The 19829-nt window shown below is 40.8% G+C and overlaps 1 protein-coding gene across 4 annotated transcripts; it reads right to left on the bottom strand.

Moving 5' to 3' along the window:
• Positions 1–718: 718 nt before the first annotated feature.
• Positions 719–18753, bottom strand: LOC109884176 (carnitine O-palmitoyltransferase 1, liver isoform). Of its 4 annotated transcripts, none has more exons than XM_031812551.1 (19): positions 18536–18753; positions 16152–16296; positions 15846–15988; positions 15546–15717; positions 15215–15319; positions 14828–14965; positions 14629–14706; positions 11710–11817; positions 10895–10979; positions 9960–10155; positions 9257–9445; positions 8833–8938; positions 8580–8696; positions 8002–8166; positions 4211–4342; positions 3703–3855; positions 3443–3556; positions 2417–2509; positions 719–1959 (listed from the first exon to the last, which is right to left on the bottom strand). In XM_031812551.1, exons 2-19 carry the CDS (start codon positions 16290–16292, stop codon positions 1873–1875), a joined length of 2322 nt encoding a protein of 773 aa, XP_031668411.1. In that variant the 5' UTR covers positions 16293–16296; positions 18536–18753; the 3' UTR covers positions 719–1872. The 4 variants fall into 4 exon arrangements, with proteins under 4 accessions (XP_031668411.1, XP_031668410.1, XP_031668409.1 ...); XM_031812550.1 differs by lacking the exon at positions 10895–10979 and adding an exon at positions 11471–11558 and having other exon boundaries at positions 18536–18719; XM_031812549.1 differs by lacking the exons at positions 10895–10979; positions 18536–18753 and adding exons at positions 11471–11558; positions 16973–17435.
• Positions 18754–19829: the final 1076 nt, after the last annotated feature.

Raw genomic sequence — 19829 nt, 5'->3', positions numbered from 1 at the left:
AAATGAGGCAGCAGGTGGAGACAGACTCTGCTATGTTTGCATTAAATTATATTGGTTTTATTAGTAAAAATCTTAAATAAAAATGCTCACTTCATCGACAACGGTGTGGTAAACAGCAAACTAAATTAGATATTTGTCATTGTGTCACCTTGGGACTGGTTTAAGCCTGGATACATGAATGCACATTTAACATTGTTGTTAATAATGAATGTGTATGTTCATATACACTTCTAAAGGCAGTTAGACAGTGTTTATACTGACTTCAAAAGCTCGAGTAGAGCAGTAACAGTAGATATGAGTTGCGCTGCGGGGAGACTTCTAAGTTCAGCCCGTGGCTACGTATCATCAGTCTTCAAAGCGGAAAGCCACAACAGGAAATATGTGTCAGGACCTTAGCAGTGTGGTAGTGCAGTACTTTTCAGCTGTGGACTATGACAGGACTTGTACATCCATCCGTCAAGGCATACCTACCAGGCTTCTAGTAGATTACAGTCTCGGGGTGAAGAGGACGAAGGAGAAAGGCCAAAGTGAAGGTACTGGTATTCCAATTAAAGAGATCCATCTTCTGGGTTAGAACAGCTATGGTAGTCGGGCTGACATCAAATCAAAGTGCATTGGTAGTGTACACAGTTTATCAGATTTAATAGCGGGTGCAGTGAATTGCTTGTGTTACTAGTTCCTGACAGTGCAGCAAAAATGTCAAACAAGTATACAACTATTAATCCACTGGTAACATACACTTTTATTTTGGTATATATATATAAGCTGTTTTACATATTTATAACGAAACATGTAACGCTATCGCCTTAGCAACAAAGGAATCCCTTCTACAGCAGACATTTATATTGCTATACGATATTTCAAATACTTTTGAAATTCAAATTATCAAGTTTAAATATTTGTAATTATACTTTACATCTAACAAACAAAATGACGTGTAATGCCTCATGGTGCAGTTTGAAGGAAGTTGAAGGTAGTTCGGTGAGGCATTGCTAACTAGCATTAGCGCAATAAGTGGGTACAGCTAGCAGAGACATAAAAACGGTATCCATGAGTTCATGTGCCTCTGGGTAAGTAGAAAAAGGGCTTAATTGCCAAAAATGTAGCACTATCCCTTTAAGACTTTACCAACTGTATTTATACTGTAGTACAGAGGGCCAGTTTCCTGGACACAGATTTAGCATAGTCCTGGGCAGACAAACATATTGGAAGGAGAATATCCATATAAAGTGCTCTTCAGTCCAGGACCTGTTTCCGGGTCTGGGCAACCGGGCCTTAAGTATGATCCTTCAACTGTCACTAATCAATACTATTGAAATGTGTCAGACTCTAAGGCTGTTACGGTGTCCATTTTAGGACAGCATCACCTGTCCATGGGAGTTGTACTAGAATGGATACTGTACCCCTGCCAACAGTCCTTTACTTGGTGGTACACAGAGCAACGGTTAAAACAACTGATATTAAAACCCAGAAACCAAAATGCTTTTGCACAGTGCAAAATACACAGCTAGCAGCTCAAAAGAACTGCACGCAAGACAGCGGGCGTACTGTAAGCACTGACTGAAATGTTCACTTCACCTCTCCAAATCTCACTTCAACTACCACAGTGCATTAAGGCACCAGCACTTTGAAATGAGCTGAGCGTAACCTCAACATAGGACAACACATGGCAGCATGGGTCTGTGAGCTAGCATGCAATACACAACTTAAAATGGAGAAAAAAAAACACCCCTATAAATCATTCCTATACACTCTTATTTTGTTATTATATGATCTTAAAACACATTCTAAAATCATAACACAGCATTTCGTCTGAGTAAGCCTATGGAAGAGTTCAAGTTGAGGCTTTCAGGTAGGGGGGAGGGGAGAAGATCATTTGAAGGCATTTGCATCCAGCTGAAATAAGGCCAAGATGTCGAGCATGGCCTGTTTGATGAGGTTTCCAAAACGATGAGAGTCCTATTGGACAGAGAGGGAACTAGTTAGAACAGACACGTTCTATAACAAGCTGATACAATAACACTTTAGAACAGACACGTTCTACAACAAGCTGATAGAACAGACACGTTCTAGAACAAGCGGATACAATAACACTTTAGAACAGACACGTTCTAGAACAAGCTGATACAATAACACTTTAGAACAGACACGTTCTAGAACAAGCTGATACAATAACACTTTAGAACAGACACGTTCTACAACAAGCTGATACAATAACACTTTAGAACAGACACGTTCTAAGGCAAACTGATGCAAAATAACCTATATGGATATGCAGTTGGTATCAATAGTGGCTGGTCTACCATGAAATTCAGGTCTGTATGTTACCCAGGCGATAGCGATGTCTTTGTTTCAAGTGAGGACAGCTGATTTGAAAGGAACATTGAAGACAGGCCATGTGGATCAGCCAACTCACCGTCTCAGGACTCGAGTGCTTGCTGGAGATGTGGAAGTTAATGAGGTTTTCTCCCAAGATGATGTAGGACACACCATATCCATCATCTGCCACCTGACACACAAAGAGAGAAAACACAATCAGCGTGTGGAAAAGGATTACACTGCAGCACAGAGATAATCACACTATATCCTACTGGATTTTCAATTGCTAAAATTAGAGAAAACTTGGGCCCTTTAAGAAGAAAAAAAAGAAATAAAAAATTGTTTTACAGGCTTCCCCCACTATTTCACAGATTTTACAGAGTTACAATTGGAATTAATTAGGCCCCTAATCTATGGATTTCACATGACTGGGAATACAGATATGCATCTGTTGGTCAAGATGCCTTAAAAAACATGGTTGTGGTTTGGTAAGAAGAATGCCCCTTACCCTACAGGTGTGATTACTACCTCTGAGGGTTTAGAGCTTGAGGTAGTCACCTCATACAGGTACTGGGGAGAATGGCTAGACGGTATACTGTCCTTCTCTCAGCACATATCCAAGCTGCAGGCTAAAGTTAAAACTAGACTTGGATTCCTCTATCGTAAATCACTCCTTATTTATAAAACCCTCTTAGGTCTCACTCCCCCCTATCTGAGATATCTACTGTAGCCCTCATCCTTCACATACAACACCCGTTCTGCCAGTCACATTCTGTTAAAGGTCCCCAAAGCACACACATCCCTGGGTCGCTCCTCTTTTCAGTTCGCTGCAGTTAGAACGAGCAGCAACACACACTCGAACTGGACAGTTTTATCTCAATCTCTTCATTCAAAGACTCAATCATGGACACGCTTACTGACAGTTGTGGCTGCTTTGCGTAATATATTGCGTAGGATTTTTGAGCACCAGGATGAAGAACACAGACAATAAGATTGTGCGATTATGTTTTAAGGCATATCACTCCCGAATCTGGTCTGAAAACATCTGACAATCTTTAATGCTACTTAAAAGCCTAATTGATTTTGAGTAGAGGGCCCTTTTGAGGTCAGGCAGGGAACTCACCGGACCAAAGCCTCCCCCACTGGACACATACTCCGGGTGTCTGGCCAGGTCAAACAACTCCACCTGCTGGAGAGGAGTCTGACTGGTGGACAGCCTCCAGGGCTCCGACAGCACCTACGGGAGAGGAGACACACACACGCGTTAACATAAAACCTCTCAAAGGAAAACTAACTGTAGAAAAACCAAAAACACACAAAGACCTCCATTCCCACTTTAAAGACGAATAGTAACATCCACAAGTCAAAAATACTGCATGTGACCTCTTTGAGGAAGGCCGAATCCTCCCCCAGGTACTTGGAGACCACGTAGAGACAGAAGAGGTGGCGGTCGATGCCTCCTCCAGTCATGGCCAGCCGGTAGAGCTGCTGGTGTCTCGTCGCAGCTTCCTTCAACAGTTTCAGTCGCAGCTCTCTCTACAGAGAAGACAAGGAAAGGGTAGGAGGAGACAAAAGGAAAGGGGCAGACCTATTCAGTTACACAACTGAATGCATTCAACCAAAATGTGTCTGAAACAGAGGGGTAAAGGGGTACTAAGGAAAGGTGGAATCTGTCTCTTTTGGCCAAACACATCCAGATATCACAATCTAACCATTTCTCCCATGAGCAAAGATATGGAAATAGTTTACATTTCTCCCACGAGCAAAGATATGGAAATATATATATATGCAGATTTTTTTTATGCCAAAAAATATGTCTATTTCACGAGGACTGACCCACAACTTTTCAGTTCCTGTAACGCTCACAGATCAGTTGAACCAAGATGCTTACCGGGTTGTCTTCCACCATGGAGCGGGCGAAGGCACAGGTCTCCACGGTGCAGGAACGCACCGTCTCTGTGCGACCCTCTCGGAACATGCGTGTCATGGACGCCTCGTACGTTAGACAGAACCTCCCCTTGTCCTGGAAGACAAATTCTATTTAATCAAATTTAATACAACATTTATCCACTCAGGGATGAATAAGGAAAGTCAGGTCACATTATTTTAAGAGTAAAGACTCCTGTAATGTGGTTATAACATATTATAACTAGAGTACAGACTCAGTTAACAGTCCTGTAATGTGGTTATAACATATTATAACTAGAGTAAAGACTCCGTTAACAGTCCTGTAATGTGGTTATAACATATTATAACTAGAGTAAAGACTCCGTTAACAGTCCTGTAATGTGGTTATAACATATTATAACTAGAGTAAAGACTCCGTTAACAGTCCTGTAATGTGGTTATAACATATTATAACTAGAGTAAAGACTCCGTTAACAGTCCTGTAATGTGGTTATAACATATTATAACTAGAGTAAAGACTCAGTTAACAGTCCTGTAATGTGGTTATAACATATTATAACTAGAGTAAAGACTACGTTAACAGTCCTGTAATGTGGTTATAACATATTATAACTAGAGTATAGACTCAGTTAACAGTCCTGTAATGTGGTTATAACATATTATAACTAGAGTAAAGACTCAGTTAACAGTCCTGTAATGTGGTTATAACATATTATAACTAGAGTAAAGACTCAGTTAACAGTCCTGTAATGTGTGGTTATAACTGAGTCTTTACTCTAGTTATAATATGTTAACAGTCCTGTAATGTGGTTATAACATATTATAACTAGAGTAAAGACTCAGTTAACAGTCCTGTAATGTGGTTATAACATATTATAACTAGAGTAAAGACTCAGTTAACAGTCCTGTAATGTGTGGTTATAACGGAGTCTTTACTCTAGTTATAATATGTTAACAGTCCTGTAATGTGGTTATAACATATTATAACTAGAGTAAAGACTCAGTTAACAGTCCTGTAATGTGGTTATAACATATTATAACTAGAGTATAGACTCAGTTAACAGTCCTGTAATGTGGTTATAACATATTATAACTAGAGTAAAGACTCAGTTAACAGTCCTGTAATGTGTGGTTATAACTGAGTCTTTACTCTAGTTATAATATGTTAACAGTCCTGTAATGTGGTTATAACATATTATAACTAGAGTAAAGACTCAGTTAACAGTCCTGTAATGTGGTTATAACATATTATAACTAGAGTAAAGACTCAGTTAACAGTCCTGTAATGTGGTTATAACATATTATAACTAGAGTATAGACTCAGTTAACAGTCCTGTAATGTGGTTATAACATATTATAACTAGAGTAAAGACTCAGTTAACAGTCCTGTAATGTGGTTATAACATATTATAACTAGAGTAAAGACTCAGTTAACAGTCCTGTAATGTGGTTATAACATATTATAACTAGAGTATAGACTCAGTTAACAGTCCTGTAATGTGGTTATAACATATTATAACTAGAGTAAAGACTCAGTTAACAGTCCTGTAATGTGGTTATAACATATTATAACTAGAGTATAGACTCAGTTAACAGTCCTGTAATGTGGTTATAACATATTATAACTAGAGTAAAGACTCAGTTAACAGTCCTGTAATGTGGTTATAACATATTATAACTAGAGTATAGACTCAGTTAACAGTCCTGTAATGTGGTTATAACATATTATAACTAGAGTAAAGACTCAGTTAACAGTCCTGTAATGTGGTTATAACATATTATAACTAGAGTATAGACTCAGTTAACAGTCCTGTAATGTGGTTATAACATATTATAACTAGAGTAAAGACTCAGTTAACAGTCCTGTAATGTGTGGTTATAACTGAGTCTTTACTCTAGTTATAATATGTTAACAGTCCTGTAATGTGGTTATAACATATTATAACTAGAGTAAAGACTCAGTTAACAGTCCTGTAATGTGGTTATAACATATTATAACTAGAGTAAAGACTCAGTTAACAGTCCTGTAATGTGTGGTTATAACTGAGTCTTTACTCTAGTTATAATATGTTAACAGTTCTGTAATGTGGTTATAACATATTATAACTAGAGTATAGACTCAGTTAACAGTCCTGTAATGTGGTTATAACATATTATAACTAGAGTAAAGACTCAGTTAACAGTCCTGTAATGTGGTTATAACATATTATAACTAGAGTAAAGACTCAGTTAACAGTCCTGTAATGTGGTTATAACATATTATAACTAGAGTAAAGACTCAGTTAACAGTCCTGTAATGTGTGGTTATAACGGAGTCTTTACTCTAGTTATAATATGTTAACAGTCCTGTAATGTGGTTATAACATATTATAACTAGAGTAAAGACTCAGTTAACAGTCCTGTAATGTGGTTATAACATATTATAACTAGAGTAAAGACTCAGTTAACAGTCCTGTAATGTGGTTATAACATATTATAACTAGAGTATAGACTCAGTTAACAGTCCTGTAATGTGGTTATAACATATTATAACTAGAGTAAAGACTCAGTTAACAGTCCTGTAATGTGGTTATAACATATTATAACTAGAGTATAGACTCAGTTAACAGTCCTGTAATGTGGTTATAACATATTATAACTAGAGTAAAGACTCAGTTAACAGTCCTGTAATGTGTGGTTATAACTGAGTCTTTACTCTAGTTATAATATGTTAACAGTCCTGTAATGTGGTTATAACATATTATAACTAGAGTAAAGACTCAGTTAACAGTCCTGTAATGTGGTTATAACATATTATAACTAGAGTATAGACTCAGTTAACAGTCCTGTAATGTGGTTATAACATATTATAACTAGAGTAAAGACTCAGTTAACAGTCCTGTAATGTGTGGTTATAACTGAGTCTTTACTCTAGTTATAATATGTTAACAGTCCTGTAATGTGGTTATAACATATTATAACTAGAGTACAGCCTCAGTTAACAGTCCTGTAATGTGGTTATAACATATTATAACTAGAGTAAAGACTCAGTTAACAGTCCTGTAATGTGGTTATAACATATTATAACTAGAGTAAAGAATCAGTTAACAGTCCTGTAATGTGTGGTTATAACTGAGTCTTTACTCTAGTTATAATATGTTAACAGTTCTGTAAATGTGGTTATAACATATTATAACTAGAGTATAGACTCAGTTAACAGTCCTGTAATGTGGTTATAACATATTATAACTAGAGTAAAGACTCAGTTAACAGTCCTGTAATGTGGTTATAACATATTATAACTAGAGTACAGCCTCAGTTATCAGTCCTGTAATGTGGTTATAACATATTATAACTAGAGTATAGACTCAGTTAACAGTCCTGTAATGTGGTTATAACATATTATAACTAGAGTATAGACTCAGTTAACAGTCCTGTAATGTGGTTATAACATATTATAACTAGAGTACAGCCTCAGTTTTTCTTGCTGGCACATTTGAGTCTTGTCATGTTTGGTTAATAAATAATACAAGTATGTTTGTTATAGCTATCGTCCTTGTTAAGGAGGATTTTATCTCATCAAACTACAGATTGTTGACAGCTACTTACAGCATCATCTCTTAAAAATTCATTCACACGTCCTAAAGAAGCTACATTCCCAACCTGGGTTTTATTATATCAATCCTACCCTCCTTCCTTCCAACTGCCTAGTTGGCTAATCAGCCAAAGGTCTAATCCAATCAGCTGATCCTCTTTACTGTTGCCAGTCAACAGGGGCAGAGATAAGGACCCTACCCTGAAGTGAGCCAGCTGCAGGGCGATCTGGATGAAGGCATCGGGGCTGGTGCGACACTTTTTGATCAGGCCCTTCCCGAAGCAATTGAAGGGGATGATGTGGGAGTCGACGTCGTCTGCCAGGGCCTTGGCCACCATCAGAGAGCTGGCGATGGCCGTCTGACACTGAGGCACCGCACACGGGGAACAAAGACACGGAGAATCAGCCCATTTCACTTGGGGTCTCTGATGTGTTTGATCAAAGAGCCTCAGTTCTTGATTTCATTTGAAGATTTGAGATGAGACAGTTTAAGGGGGGGGGGGGGGTCCCCCCAGAAAGATTAGAGCTCAGGTGGTTTAAAGATGTGAAATCTGAAGGTATTTCTACTGTCTAATCTATTATCCCACTTGTACCAAACAGACAGGATCACTGGGGATTAGATTTGATCATTATAACAATCAAACAGAATGGAAAGGCCTGTGTGTGCATTACTGATGTGCATTAATTGATGACAATTCTGAAAACAATAAATCACGTATGAAAAGGGGAACATCCCTACAACATTGTAGTTTAACCCAAACCCCCTGTGGTAGGCTACCTCAGCTGGGATGTTCCACTGCAGCCTCTGAGGGCCTGGGAGGGAGGGGTGGGGGTTTCCTTTGCAGTGGCCTTCCTCTGTGTAACCCAGCTTCACAGGGTCCATCGACAGCACATGCTACAATTGGTCAATAACATCATTTAGAGACATGCACCATTTGTTCTGCCAGCTAGCGATTCCTGATAACCTATACAGACACACTGTAAACATGAACACAACTAAAGAAGCAGAAGGGCTCTACTCTGCTAGCTACCTCCCAGAGGTGCCCTATGATGGGGGCATCTGCCCAGCTGTGCTCCGCGTTCAGACCCATGGTCCCGTTCCTGAACACGATGAGGTTGAAGGACTTGTCAAACCACCTACAGAAAAAAGACAAACACAAACCAGTGCTTGAGGATGGAGTAAGAGACAAACTCTACTATTTCATTATAGAATTCATTATACAAGCATTTAAAAGTGATTTAATTCATAACATTTATGAAAATGTCTTAACAATTTATAAACATTCAGTAACATTCATAAGTAGTTATAACAGCTTATTCTTGAACATTTTAGTAAAGGGTAATCTGTAGAATAACTGAGGTCTCCGGTAGATTATAATAATAACATTTCATTTGTAGAGCGCATTTCCCACACTCCCTGTGCATAACATGAAGGATTGGAGCCCTCGGTCTCACCTGTCGTAACATTTGCCGTGCAGCAGGGACTTGGCGTAGCTGTCCAGGGATCGGACAGGATCCTCAGCCTTGTAACGCTGCTCTGTGTCGTCCAGGGTCACAAAGAAGGCAGCCTTCTCCACAGTGTCCAGGGCCTGCTGGTTCCTGCCCTGTCTCAGGTAGGCCTCGCGGGCCTCGGCCCAGGGCACCCTGCCAGACGGGGTGAACATACCATTGAGGAAACTGTTTGATCAAATCATTTATTACAGTGGATTTTCACACCACCTTCAATAGTTGATCCAATTCGGTCTGTTTGGGGGTTGGGATTTGACGTGGGGTATGGGGGGGGGGGGGGGTATGGGGGGGCTGTGGGGTATGGGATTGACGTGGGGTATGGGGGGCGTTTTTTTTTTTACATTTCTGTGAAATCCTCATGTCTTATTCATTGTTGGATCCAAATGTACTATATTTATTGAATATTATATGAATCCTATAATTTAAAAAAATTGCCAATTCAGGTGCAATCATTTAAGTTAATTTCTCAGAAACTATTTCACAACAATCTGAGATGGTGTGTATTTGTTAAGGTGTCTCTCAGTTGGTTGAGCATGGCTCTTGTAACGAGCAGTTCCATTCCAGCTGGGACCCATAGGAAAACGGACACGTCGCGTTAGATAAAAGCCTCTGCTAAATGGCATACATTACATGTGTAGCGTTAGCGTACCTGTCCCCAGCAGTGAGGGCTGCCAGGCACTCCTCCCCCGGCTGGGGTTCAGAGGGGTCAGCCAGGATACGCTCCATCTGTTGCTCTACGGCCCTGGGCGACAGCACCTTACCGTCGTAGAACATGGGCACCTTGAAGTAGCGCCCCCGGTGGTACACCACGATGTGCCTGCTGTCCTGTATATGCTGGATGGTGTCTGGACAAGCACAAGGGTAGAGAGGGACAACTTTGTGTAACTTCCAACTAAAACCTAAACAAGAATATGATTATGGCTTAAAAGGAACTCTGATAAACTATTGACACAATGTGGACCTACTGCATAATTAGCACAACAAACAGGTGGAAACTGCAGTACTACAACATGTGTAAAAAGGGGTTTTCTAGCAACTAAGACAGAGTATCAAGCAGATACCTTGGAGAGACTAAATGTGCTTTGAACTGTTGTTTCAAGTGAAAGACTTGTGAGAGCGGCTCTAAAGCACAAACAATGGTTGATGTCATTTCCAAGCAGCAGTCAGAACTGCAGTGGGATTCTTTGGCATGAAACAAAAGTTTTAAAAAACACATAATGAAAAGGATTGCAATGAATCATGAGAGTCTACAGGGGGGGGGGGTCTAATTCAGGATACTTTGTAGCCTCGGTCACAAAAAAAATAGCCTGTTTTTATTCCAGGGCCTAAATAGCCAATCTGTTACGTCAACTTGGCATTGAGAAAACAGCTCCATCCTGTGATGCCAGTTGGCCTGTATGAAAGTGCACATTGCCTGGAAATATTTGTGCCTAGACTGTGTACATTTAATGTTCACGTTGCTAAATAATAAAATGATCAAATAATCTGTTCAATCTGCAAATTGGTTACACCAATTTGGTTGGTTGTTAGAACTGCTTTAGTCTGTGTGATTGAGAGACTGGGGAGGAAGAAGTGGCCATCTACCTGTATCTACGCCTGGGATACGACTGGTGTTGAACATACGCTCATATTGCGCTGAGCACATTGGAATGGTATTTTGAAGCATGAGCTGAAAGGCAAAAAGAAAAAAATGAAAAATGACCAAAGCACGAAAGCCTGCTCTCCTAGAAACTGACGGGAGGGGAGCTACAGGGGTGGGGGTAGTGGAGGAACCAGAACGGCTCACGGGACAATTTCTCCCACAGAAGAGAAGAGAAGAAAGACAGATGGGGATTTTAAAAAATACAAAAAATTGAAGGGCATGATTGGAGGGGATGGGGAAGGGTTTGAGATAGCTGATCCTATTTCACCAGCATGTTACAGACTTGAGAAATATGGTTGTCTGGGTCAAAATAAACTATATTTCTGGACAATAACACTAGGTGCAAAAACAGTCATTCCAATAAGTTATGAATGCAGGCCAAATGGGTGATACACGAGTTTGTTTTTATGGAACATGCTGGTGAAACAGGAATTCCATGGGGACAGGAATGGGTGGGAGGGATAAGGGGTGAGCTGGATCCAAAGTTGGTCTGTGACAATAACGCTCCCTCCTCTTACCCCGTTCCAGGCCTGGGAGGCGGGACGTATTGAACAAGCGCTCCCATTGGGCGGAGCAAAGAGGAACTCTTTTATCCAGTGCAAAGAGCTGCACCAGAGAAAACATCCCGTCCGCAAGTGTGAAACAGAAACAACCATATTTATGTCATTTGGTATTAAATACAGAGGGAAGAGGAACACACATTATGGTCATAAAGCAAATAGATAAGAAGCAGTGACCAAAAGTGAAGGGTATTTACCGGTTTGATCTGCGCTCGATCCAGCATTCTCCTGTACAGCATGATGGCATGGATAGCATTGCCTGCCCGAGCAGCCTGCAGACTGGTGGGGAACACATACAGGAAGTCCTAAGAGAGAGGAGTGAGAATGGAGAAAAAGATGACAAATCACTGAATGAATGAGAAAAAAAAAATCTACAAGGGATAAAGAGAAATATTGCCAAGAGAATCTGGTCAAATAAGAGTCTGATGAAATTGCCAAATTGGTAAACACCCATAAACATAATGATAACAAACTTATCAAAGGCAGTACAGTATGAAAATAGGCTAAAAGTGCTTCTCCAATAGAAATCCCTGATCAAACTTGTAGGCGATGTCATGGAGGCGTTGGCTAGCTAAGCTCATGAGTAGAAACACGTCATCGGGTCTAACGGTCGTCTCGCGCCGAACTGAGCATGTGCAGGCTGTCCTCTCAAAAGTACTCCTTCCATATAACATTTTAAAAAACGACACTTGCACATCTGAGCCGTCTTTGTTGCAGGTGCATGGTGACAGTTGAATAAGATGAGAAAAAAAAAGAAACCTGCACACGGCTCTCGCTAGCGTCACGGCTCTCGCTAGCATCACGGCTCTCGCTAGCATCACTGCTCTTTAATAAGCTATACGTATCGGCCATCGATATGATCCCTGCAATCTCTCATCGAAGATCCAGAAAGCTTTTCTGTTCTCTCTGGACTAAATCCTAATTATGATAAGTGTACCATATTTCATATTGGATCGTTAACATTGCAGTTTACCTATAAAATGGGCTGACTGGGAAGTAGACATACTTGGTATTCATATCACAAAAGATATAAATGAGTTCTCCACAATAAATTTCAAAAGAAAACAGACAAGATCCTGCAAACATGGAGAGGTAAATACCTGTCAAATTATGGGAAAATTGCTCGCCAGGATCACTGCTCTCGCCAGCATCACCGCTCTCGCTAGTATAACTGCACTCACTAGTATCACCGCTCTCGCTAGTATAACTGCACTCACTAGTATCACCGCTCTCGCTAGTATAACTGCACTCACTAGTATCACCGCTCTCGCTAGTATAACTGCACTCACTAGTATCACCGCTCTCGCTAGTATAACTGCACTCACTAGTATCACCGCTCTCGCTAGTATAACTGCACTCACTAGTATCACCGCTCTCGCTAGTATAACTGCACTCACTAGTACCCCCGCTCTCGCCGGTACCACCTCTCTCTCTACCATCACCGCTCTCGCTAGTACCACTACTCTTGTCTCACCGCTCTCGCTAGTATAACTGCACTCACTAGTATCACCGCTCTCGCCGGTATCGCCGCTCTCACCGGTACCACCTCTCTCTCTACAGTCACCGCTCTCGCCGGTATTGCCGCTCTCACCGGTACCACCTCTCTCTCTACCGTCACCGCTCTCGCTAGTACCACTACTCTTGTATCACCGCTCTAGCTAGCAATGTGCTAGCATCACCGCTCTCTCTACCGTCACCGCTCTCGCTAGTATCACTGCTCTAGTATCACTGCTCTCGCCAGCAGTGTGCTAGCATCACTGCTCTCACTAGTATCACCGCTCTCGCTAGTCTTCCATGGCACAGAGTATATAAAACAATGCAAGATTCAAGACTATTGTACAGAATTCTTGCAACCAACAAAATGTTGAATATTTGGGGCATACAATCATCGCAACTCTGCAGATATTGTTGTGAGGATACAGAATCAATAGACCATTTGTTTTGGTATTGCCCTCAGGTAGCCTGTTTCTGGTCTCAGGTTCAGGAATGGCTGAAAAATCAGAACATTAATCTCAAATTTACCCTAGAAATAGCATTGTTGGGAGATCTGGAGAGACCAGGTCAGTCAATTACTAATCTTCAACTCGCAATCTGTGGATTCTATTCGATTAGATAAGACTCAAAGTGTGTTAGACATCACAACATAGTTGAAAGATATATGGTGCATAGAAATCTGAAGAGGGTGGCCAGCAGAGATAGGTGGGATGGGCTGAGGGGAGCTGAGGGTTAAGATGAGGAACTGGAGACAAGTGGGAGTGGAGTTGCTGACTGGGGGATAGAATGACAGTCAAAGACTAAAGTAAAAAATGATATTGCCTGAGGCTGATGCCGCGCAGGTGCTTGTACACATACATACGTAAATATTGCCACACATGCACCGAAATGTATCCAGTTGGCCTTGCTGTTTAGATTAATGTTGTCCTTGATGTCTGTTGTTTTCCTTTGGTTTTCTCTTTTGTATTTGTGTTGGTTTGGGCATTGTGGGATGGTGGCTTGGGAGGGTTTTTAGGTGTGTGTGGAATTGTGGGAGAGTTTTTTTTCAGAGGGGGGACTATGGTGGGTCTTGGATGGTTGAGGGGCAGCTCTCAGGAACTGTGGGGGGGGGGATCTTGGTGGCCTAGTGGTTGGGGGCTTGGGCCGGTGGCCGACAGGTTGCTGGTTCAAGATCAGTCTTGAAGATGTCTTTTAGATGACTGTTATGCTAAAGCAGCTTCGCTGCAGGTTGATTATATGATTATATGATTATGTGTTTATATGATTATATGATTATATGATTATATGATTATATGTTTATATGATTATATGATTATATGATTATATGATTATATGATTATATGTTTTTTGACAAAAATTAAAACGTGTCAGTTTCACGAGGTTGGAGTAATAACATGTTCAACTACTTAAGACATTGGCTCCAATCTAGGTTGTGCCTTTACATTTAGAGAAAATAAATATATTTTGAATCATTTTTCACTTCTCAAACCCCAGCCTGGTCTGTCTGGTTTCACAAGCGTTCCTGGAAGTCTCGTGATGTTGCACCCCTGGGTTCAGTAAGTCTGTGATATTATTACATTCCTAGCAGCTTGATTATATATAATGCTAGTTCTGACTCTTACCATTGCATAGTAGTTGCTGTTGACCATGATTGGTCCACGGCCTCTTAGGTAGATGTACTCCTCCCACCAGTCACTGACCTGAGAACAGCAAGACAAGCAGGAAGATGGACATGTCGGAATCATACGAAAAGTTATGGAAAATTAATGAAGCTATCTAAGAAAATCTGATGAAAACAATATTTAATTAAATGTGACTTACATAGTTTGTAGCCCACCAGGATTTGAGTTTCAGGTACCACTGAAGTTTAGGACCCAGGCCTTTCTCAAAATCCTTGGCAAGACCCTCCATCCTCAAGTACTGTTCGTCGTCCATGAGCGGATGGGCAGATTCAAGGTACTGGCAGAGGAAACATGTATGACATGAATAATCTAACATTGCACACCTTCAGGAGTTCTATGAAATAGCCACATTGTACCCCTCTAGTAAATGGTTTTAATTATTATATATATATATATATATATATATATATATATATATATATATATATATATATATATATATATATATATATATATATATATATATATATATATATAATTTTTTTAAGATGGTTAAGTGGAGCTGTGTTTTGTTTCTGTCACTCACTCTATTGATGGTGTCTTTCACCGAGGGCAGAGGGAGATGTGGTAACGATGTCTGGAAGCTGTACAACTGGGGATTCCGCCTCCCGGAGAAGATTTTCACCAGTACCTGCACTCACAATTATGGGCTGATCTGTTAAAGGAGAAGTCTACCTTCAAATAAAAAGGATAATATATATTTTTTTTCTTTCCACCAGTCTTCTGTTTATTTGGTCTGGGGGAAATATTTCTGACATATGATCCTTCTAGGTATAATATTTCTGTAGCCCCCACCTCTACCCGGCATTGATTCCCCACGAGGCAACAACTGACATGGTCGTTTGCAGTCGACTCACCAGCCAGATGCGTGTCCTCCATGACACTGTGCCGTGATGGGCGTACATCCATCCATGCCAGGAGAGCAGCCACTTGAGTGCAGTTCGCATGGTGAAGAAAATAGCCACCCAGAGCCCTGTGCCAACTAGCACGCCGCCAACCACCTGTTGTTTCTCAAAGGACATGTAGCGACTGCAAGGAGAGAGGCATAGCATCACTTACTGGCCATAAACATCAGGCAATTGTCATTTTATCTATGGTGATTCTATATTTTTACAAAGTTTAGTCAGCATCATTGGGATAGCGAGTTGAGACTTTACCTAACAGGCAGGTGAGCACCCACTTTGGTGAACAGTGCCAAGGAAGGGTCAGCTTGGACATACTTTGCCCTCCCCATGTACAGCCCCACCACTAACATCAGGCCGGTGGGACTGCCAGGGTACACCCCGGTCATCACCCCATTCTGTGGAGGAAATTATATTCATCTGTTTTGACACATCAACGTCACTGTTGTTTGTATTTACGTGATCTGATGTTGTTGAATGTCTGTATAACTTGGTATTGGTATGGCTGATGGCAAATTTCCCTTCAGACAAAGTTTGAATACAATTTAAGTGTTGGAGCACCTTGAAGCGGATAAACTTTTTCTTCCAGGAATGCAGGCCAGACAGGTAGATTTGTCTCAGGGCCTCGTGGCTCAACTGCAGATCAATGCCATCTGGAGAGACGGTGAACTGGAACGCCACAGCCTGATGAGCTTCTGCCATGACTCTGCCAGAGGTATTATACAGTCGAAAACACATGACAAAACATCACCAAAACATCATCACATGATAAAAACTGAAGAACACAGGCAACTAGAATAAAAATGACCTTCCCTCGTAAGCTACTGAGGTAGAAAGGACCCACCCACTCTCATGAGCTACTTAGAAAGAACCTTCTACTCAAACATATGTGACAAGTGGGTGGGAAACATTTGTTCCATTCAGTGAGCAAAAATCTAGTAACGTGATGGTGTGATAAAGCAGTGCTATTTGAGTTTGGCCAATGACAGATGCGCAGCACGACTGCATAAAACACAGCATGAAACGCAACCAACCTGAATCATGGTCTCCAAGCAAGATATCAGCACAGATAGAAGGGGTTAGTTATAAATATCTTTGATGTCAGCTAACGTTAGCTAGCTAACGTTAATGCCGGATCAACTTTGTGAATTCCAAGGCAGAAAGATACTAGCCAGTTGCCTTGTTTGGTTAATATAGCTAGTTGTGACATTCATCCGTTTACTAACTGTCCGCTTATACTGCCATTAGCTAACTAGCTAGCAACAAATTGTGGGAAGCGCTGGCTAGTTAGCTATGTTAACGTTAGCTAGCTAGATAACGTTAGTCAGACAGCTAGCTAGCTAAATAGTTTGATAGCAGGTGAAATCAACAATCAAACTCACGTAGTATCTTCAAATAGCTCCTTTTCAAATATGTTTTAGTTCAAAATCATTTCAGCAGCGATTTCAACGACACCAAGTAAGCTAGCTACTACACGCTGGGTAGTGGGCTACGTCGGAGGCTCTGGCACGTTCCAGGGGGCATATTCAAGGCTGACTGTCTATCCCAAGGGGCCACGGTTCCGGTCTAGAATCACGGTTTCGACTGCTCCTACAGTTTGGCTTCGGTACTGCAGTTTAACTGACACCCGTCCCAGAAAGCGAATTTCCATACACGATCACATAGTGAAGTCAGATTTGAAAATGCATAATAAAGACACTATGGGCAGGAGCTCACCAGAGATGAGTACCAGCACCTCACATGTTCTACTGTTCGTCTTGTAGAATGTTAGCTCAAAAAGTATTGTGGAGCTCGTGCACCTAAAGTTTGTACCAGAACCTATTTCAGTCCAAGTCAAGCACTCCACTTTAGTCATCAGCTTTGTGAACAAAACATCCATTGAATTTTTCAAATAATTGTCGCTGATGCAGATTTAAAAAATGTATCACTCACCGCCAAAGATATTAAACATCCAACGTCTGACATGTTTTTGGATGACGTAGTCGCTGTTTGCGGCACGGCGGGTTGTCCAGTACCTGCCTATCCTTTCTTTGGATTGGTGGATACATCTCATTAGTGTAATTATTTTTTAAATATTTGATGAGGGTTGTTGAAAACAACTGCCTCTATTCAATTAAGAGACATGCTATGCTACCAGCCTCATGCCATTGTAACAGTATAGCTTTCCGTCACTCTCCTTGCCCCTACCTGGGCTCGAACCTGGGCTCTGCACACATCGAGAACAGCCACCCTCGAATCGTCGTTACCCATCGCTCCAAAAAAGCCGCGAACAACTACTTCAAGGTCTCAGAGCGAGTGAAGTCACCGATTGAAACGCTATTAGCGCACAACACCGCTAACTAGCTAGCCATTTCAAATCGGTTACACTATGTTTAAACAATATGGCATGAGGGGATGCGGTATATTGCCGATATACCAAGGCTAAAGGCTGTTCTTGCGCGCAACGCAGATTGCCTGGATACAGCCCTTAGACGTGGTATATTGGCAATGTTGTGCATATATTGGCAATGTTGTCCAAAATACATTTTGGAAGCAAATGTTTTTAACATTATTTAACTAGACAAGTTATTGTGCAAGTTATTGTTATTAAGGATTTGTAACTAACGTTGTAGTCTGATACTAGCTACCAAAATCGATTAAGTTATTTTGCAAGCTATTTAATTTTTTTTATCAAAACGCTAGCTTAATTCTGTATGGAGCCATAGCTAGCTAACGAGTATAATCATTTGAAAATAAATCATTCACCTGCTAAGACCAAGTAACAGACATAAATCCCATGATTTAATCAGTTAGATCTGGAGTTTTAGTAGAAGCACGACTGAAGGTAGAAAATAATTTATTTGGCTTTCACATTGGCTTTATTCTGTACCGCCCTTCGATTACTGTAAAATCTAAACTATTTACAATTGTCTGTAGGAGTCCCAGAGAGGGTAGTATAGACTTACTTCTGTAGGTATTAATTGAGGAACCAGGTGAGGAGGGACACAGTCTTGTCTGTAGCCAGTTCCTGCACCCTCACGGACACCGTGTTGTGGTAGAGCTTGAAGAACCTGCCAAGGTGTTGGGATGCACTGCACCAGCGTCACTGTGGCCTCCAGCCGTGCCCATGGCATGCTGCAGCACTATCCACAGTTGATTGGCCAGGTCGACCGACAGGCCGTACACCTTGACAAAGTACAGTGCATTTGGAAAGTATTAAGACCCCTTGACTTTTTCTACATTTTGTTACATTACAGCCTTATTCTAAAAATGGATTAAATTGTTTTTTTCCCCCCCTCATCAATCTACACACAATACCCCATAATGAAATGCAAAAACAGGTTTTTATACATTTTAGCCCTGAGACACCCTTCCCGATGACTCCTACCAATGCACTTAGTACCTATAGTTGGGTCTCCGGTTAGGTTACTTTATACCAGCCACTCGGGTTCCCGATAGACTAATTAACCAGATGCTAAAAATCCTAAATTAATCAAGTCTATTTCAGAAACCTAGAGTAAAACGCCATGCACTTGTATTTGTATTTATGATGGATCCCCATTAGCTGCTGCCAAAGAAACAACTACTCTTCCTGGGGTCCAGCAACATTAAGGCAGTTTATTCCATTTTCACAACACACTGTGTGCCCTTAGGCCCCTACTCCACCAATACCACATAGCTACAGTACTAAATCCATGTGTATGAATAGTGTGTGTGTGTCTGTGCCAATGTTTGTGTTTCGCAGTCTCCGCTGTTCCATAAGGTGTTTTTTTCATCTGTTTTTTAAAAATCTAACACAACTGCTTGCATCAGTTACTTGATGTGGAATAGAGATCCGTGTAGTCATGGCTCAGTGTAGTACAGTGTGCCTCCCATAGTCTGTTCTGGACCTGCGGACTGTGAAGAGACCTCTTGTGGCATGTCTTGTGGGGTATGCATGGGTGTCCGATAGAGGTCAACCGATTATGATTTTTCAATGCCGATACCGGTACCGATTATTGGAGGACCCAAAAAAAGCAGCTACCGATTAATCTGACAATTCTTTTGTTGTTTTAATAATGACAATTACAACAATACTGAATGAACACTTATTGTAACTTAATATAATACATCAATAAAATCAATTTAGCCACAAATAAATAATGAAACATGTTCAATTTGGTTTAAATAATGCAAAAACAAAGTTTTGTAGAAGAAAGTAAAAGTGCAATATGTGCCATGTAAGAAAGCTAACGTTTAAGTTCCTTGAGAACATATGAA

Source organism: Oncorhynchus kisutch, unplaced genomic scaffold (assembly GCF_002021735.2).
Source record: "Oncorhynchus kisutch isolate 150728-3 unplaced genomic scaffold, Okis_V2 Okis03b-Okis08b_hom, whole genome shotgun sequence".
NCBI classification, from domain to species: domain Eukaryota; kingdom Metazoa; phylum Chordata; class Actinopteri; order Salmoniformes; family Salmonidae; genus Oncorhynchus; species Oncorhynchus kisutch.
Note: the sequence above shows the minus strand (reverse complement) of the source record. Positions and strands in the feature narration are given on the sequence as shown.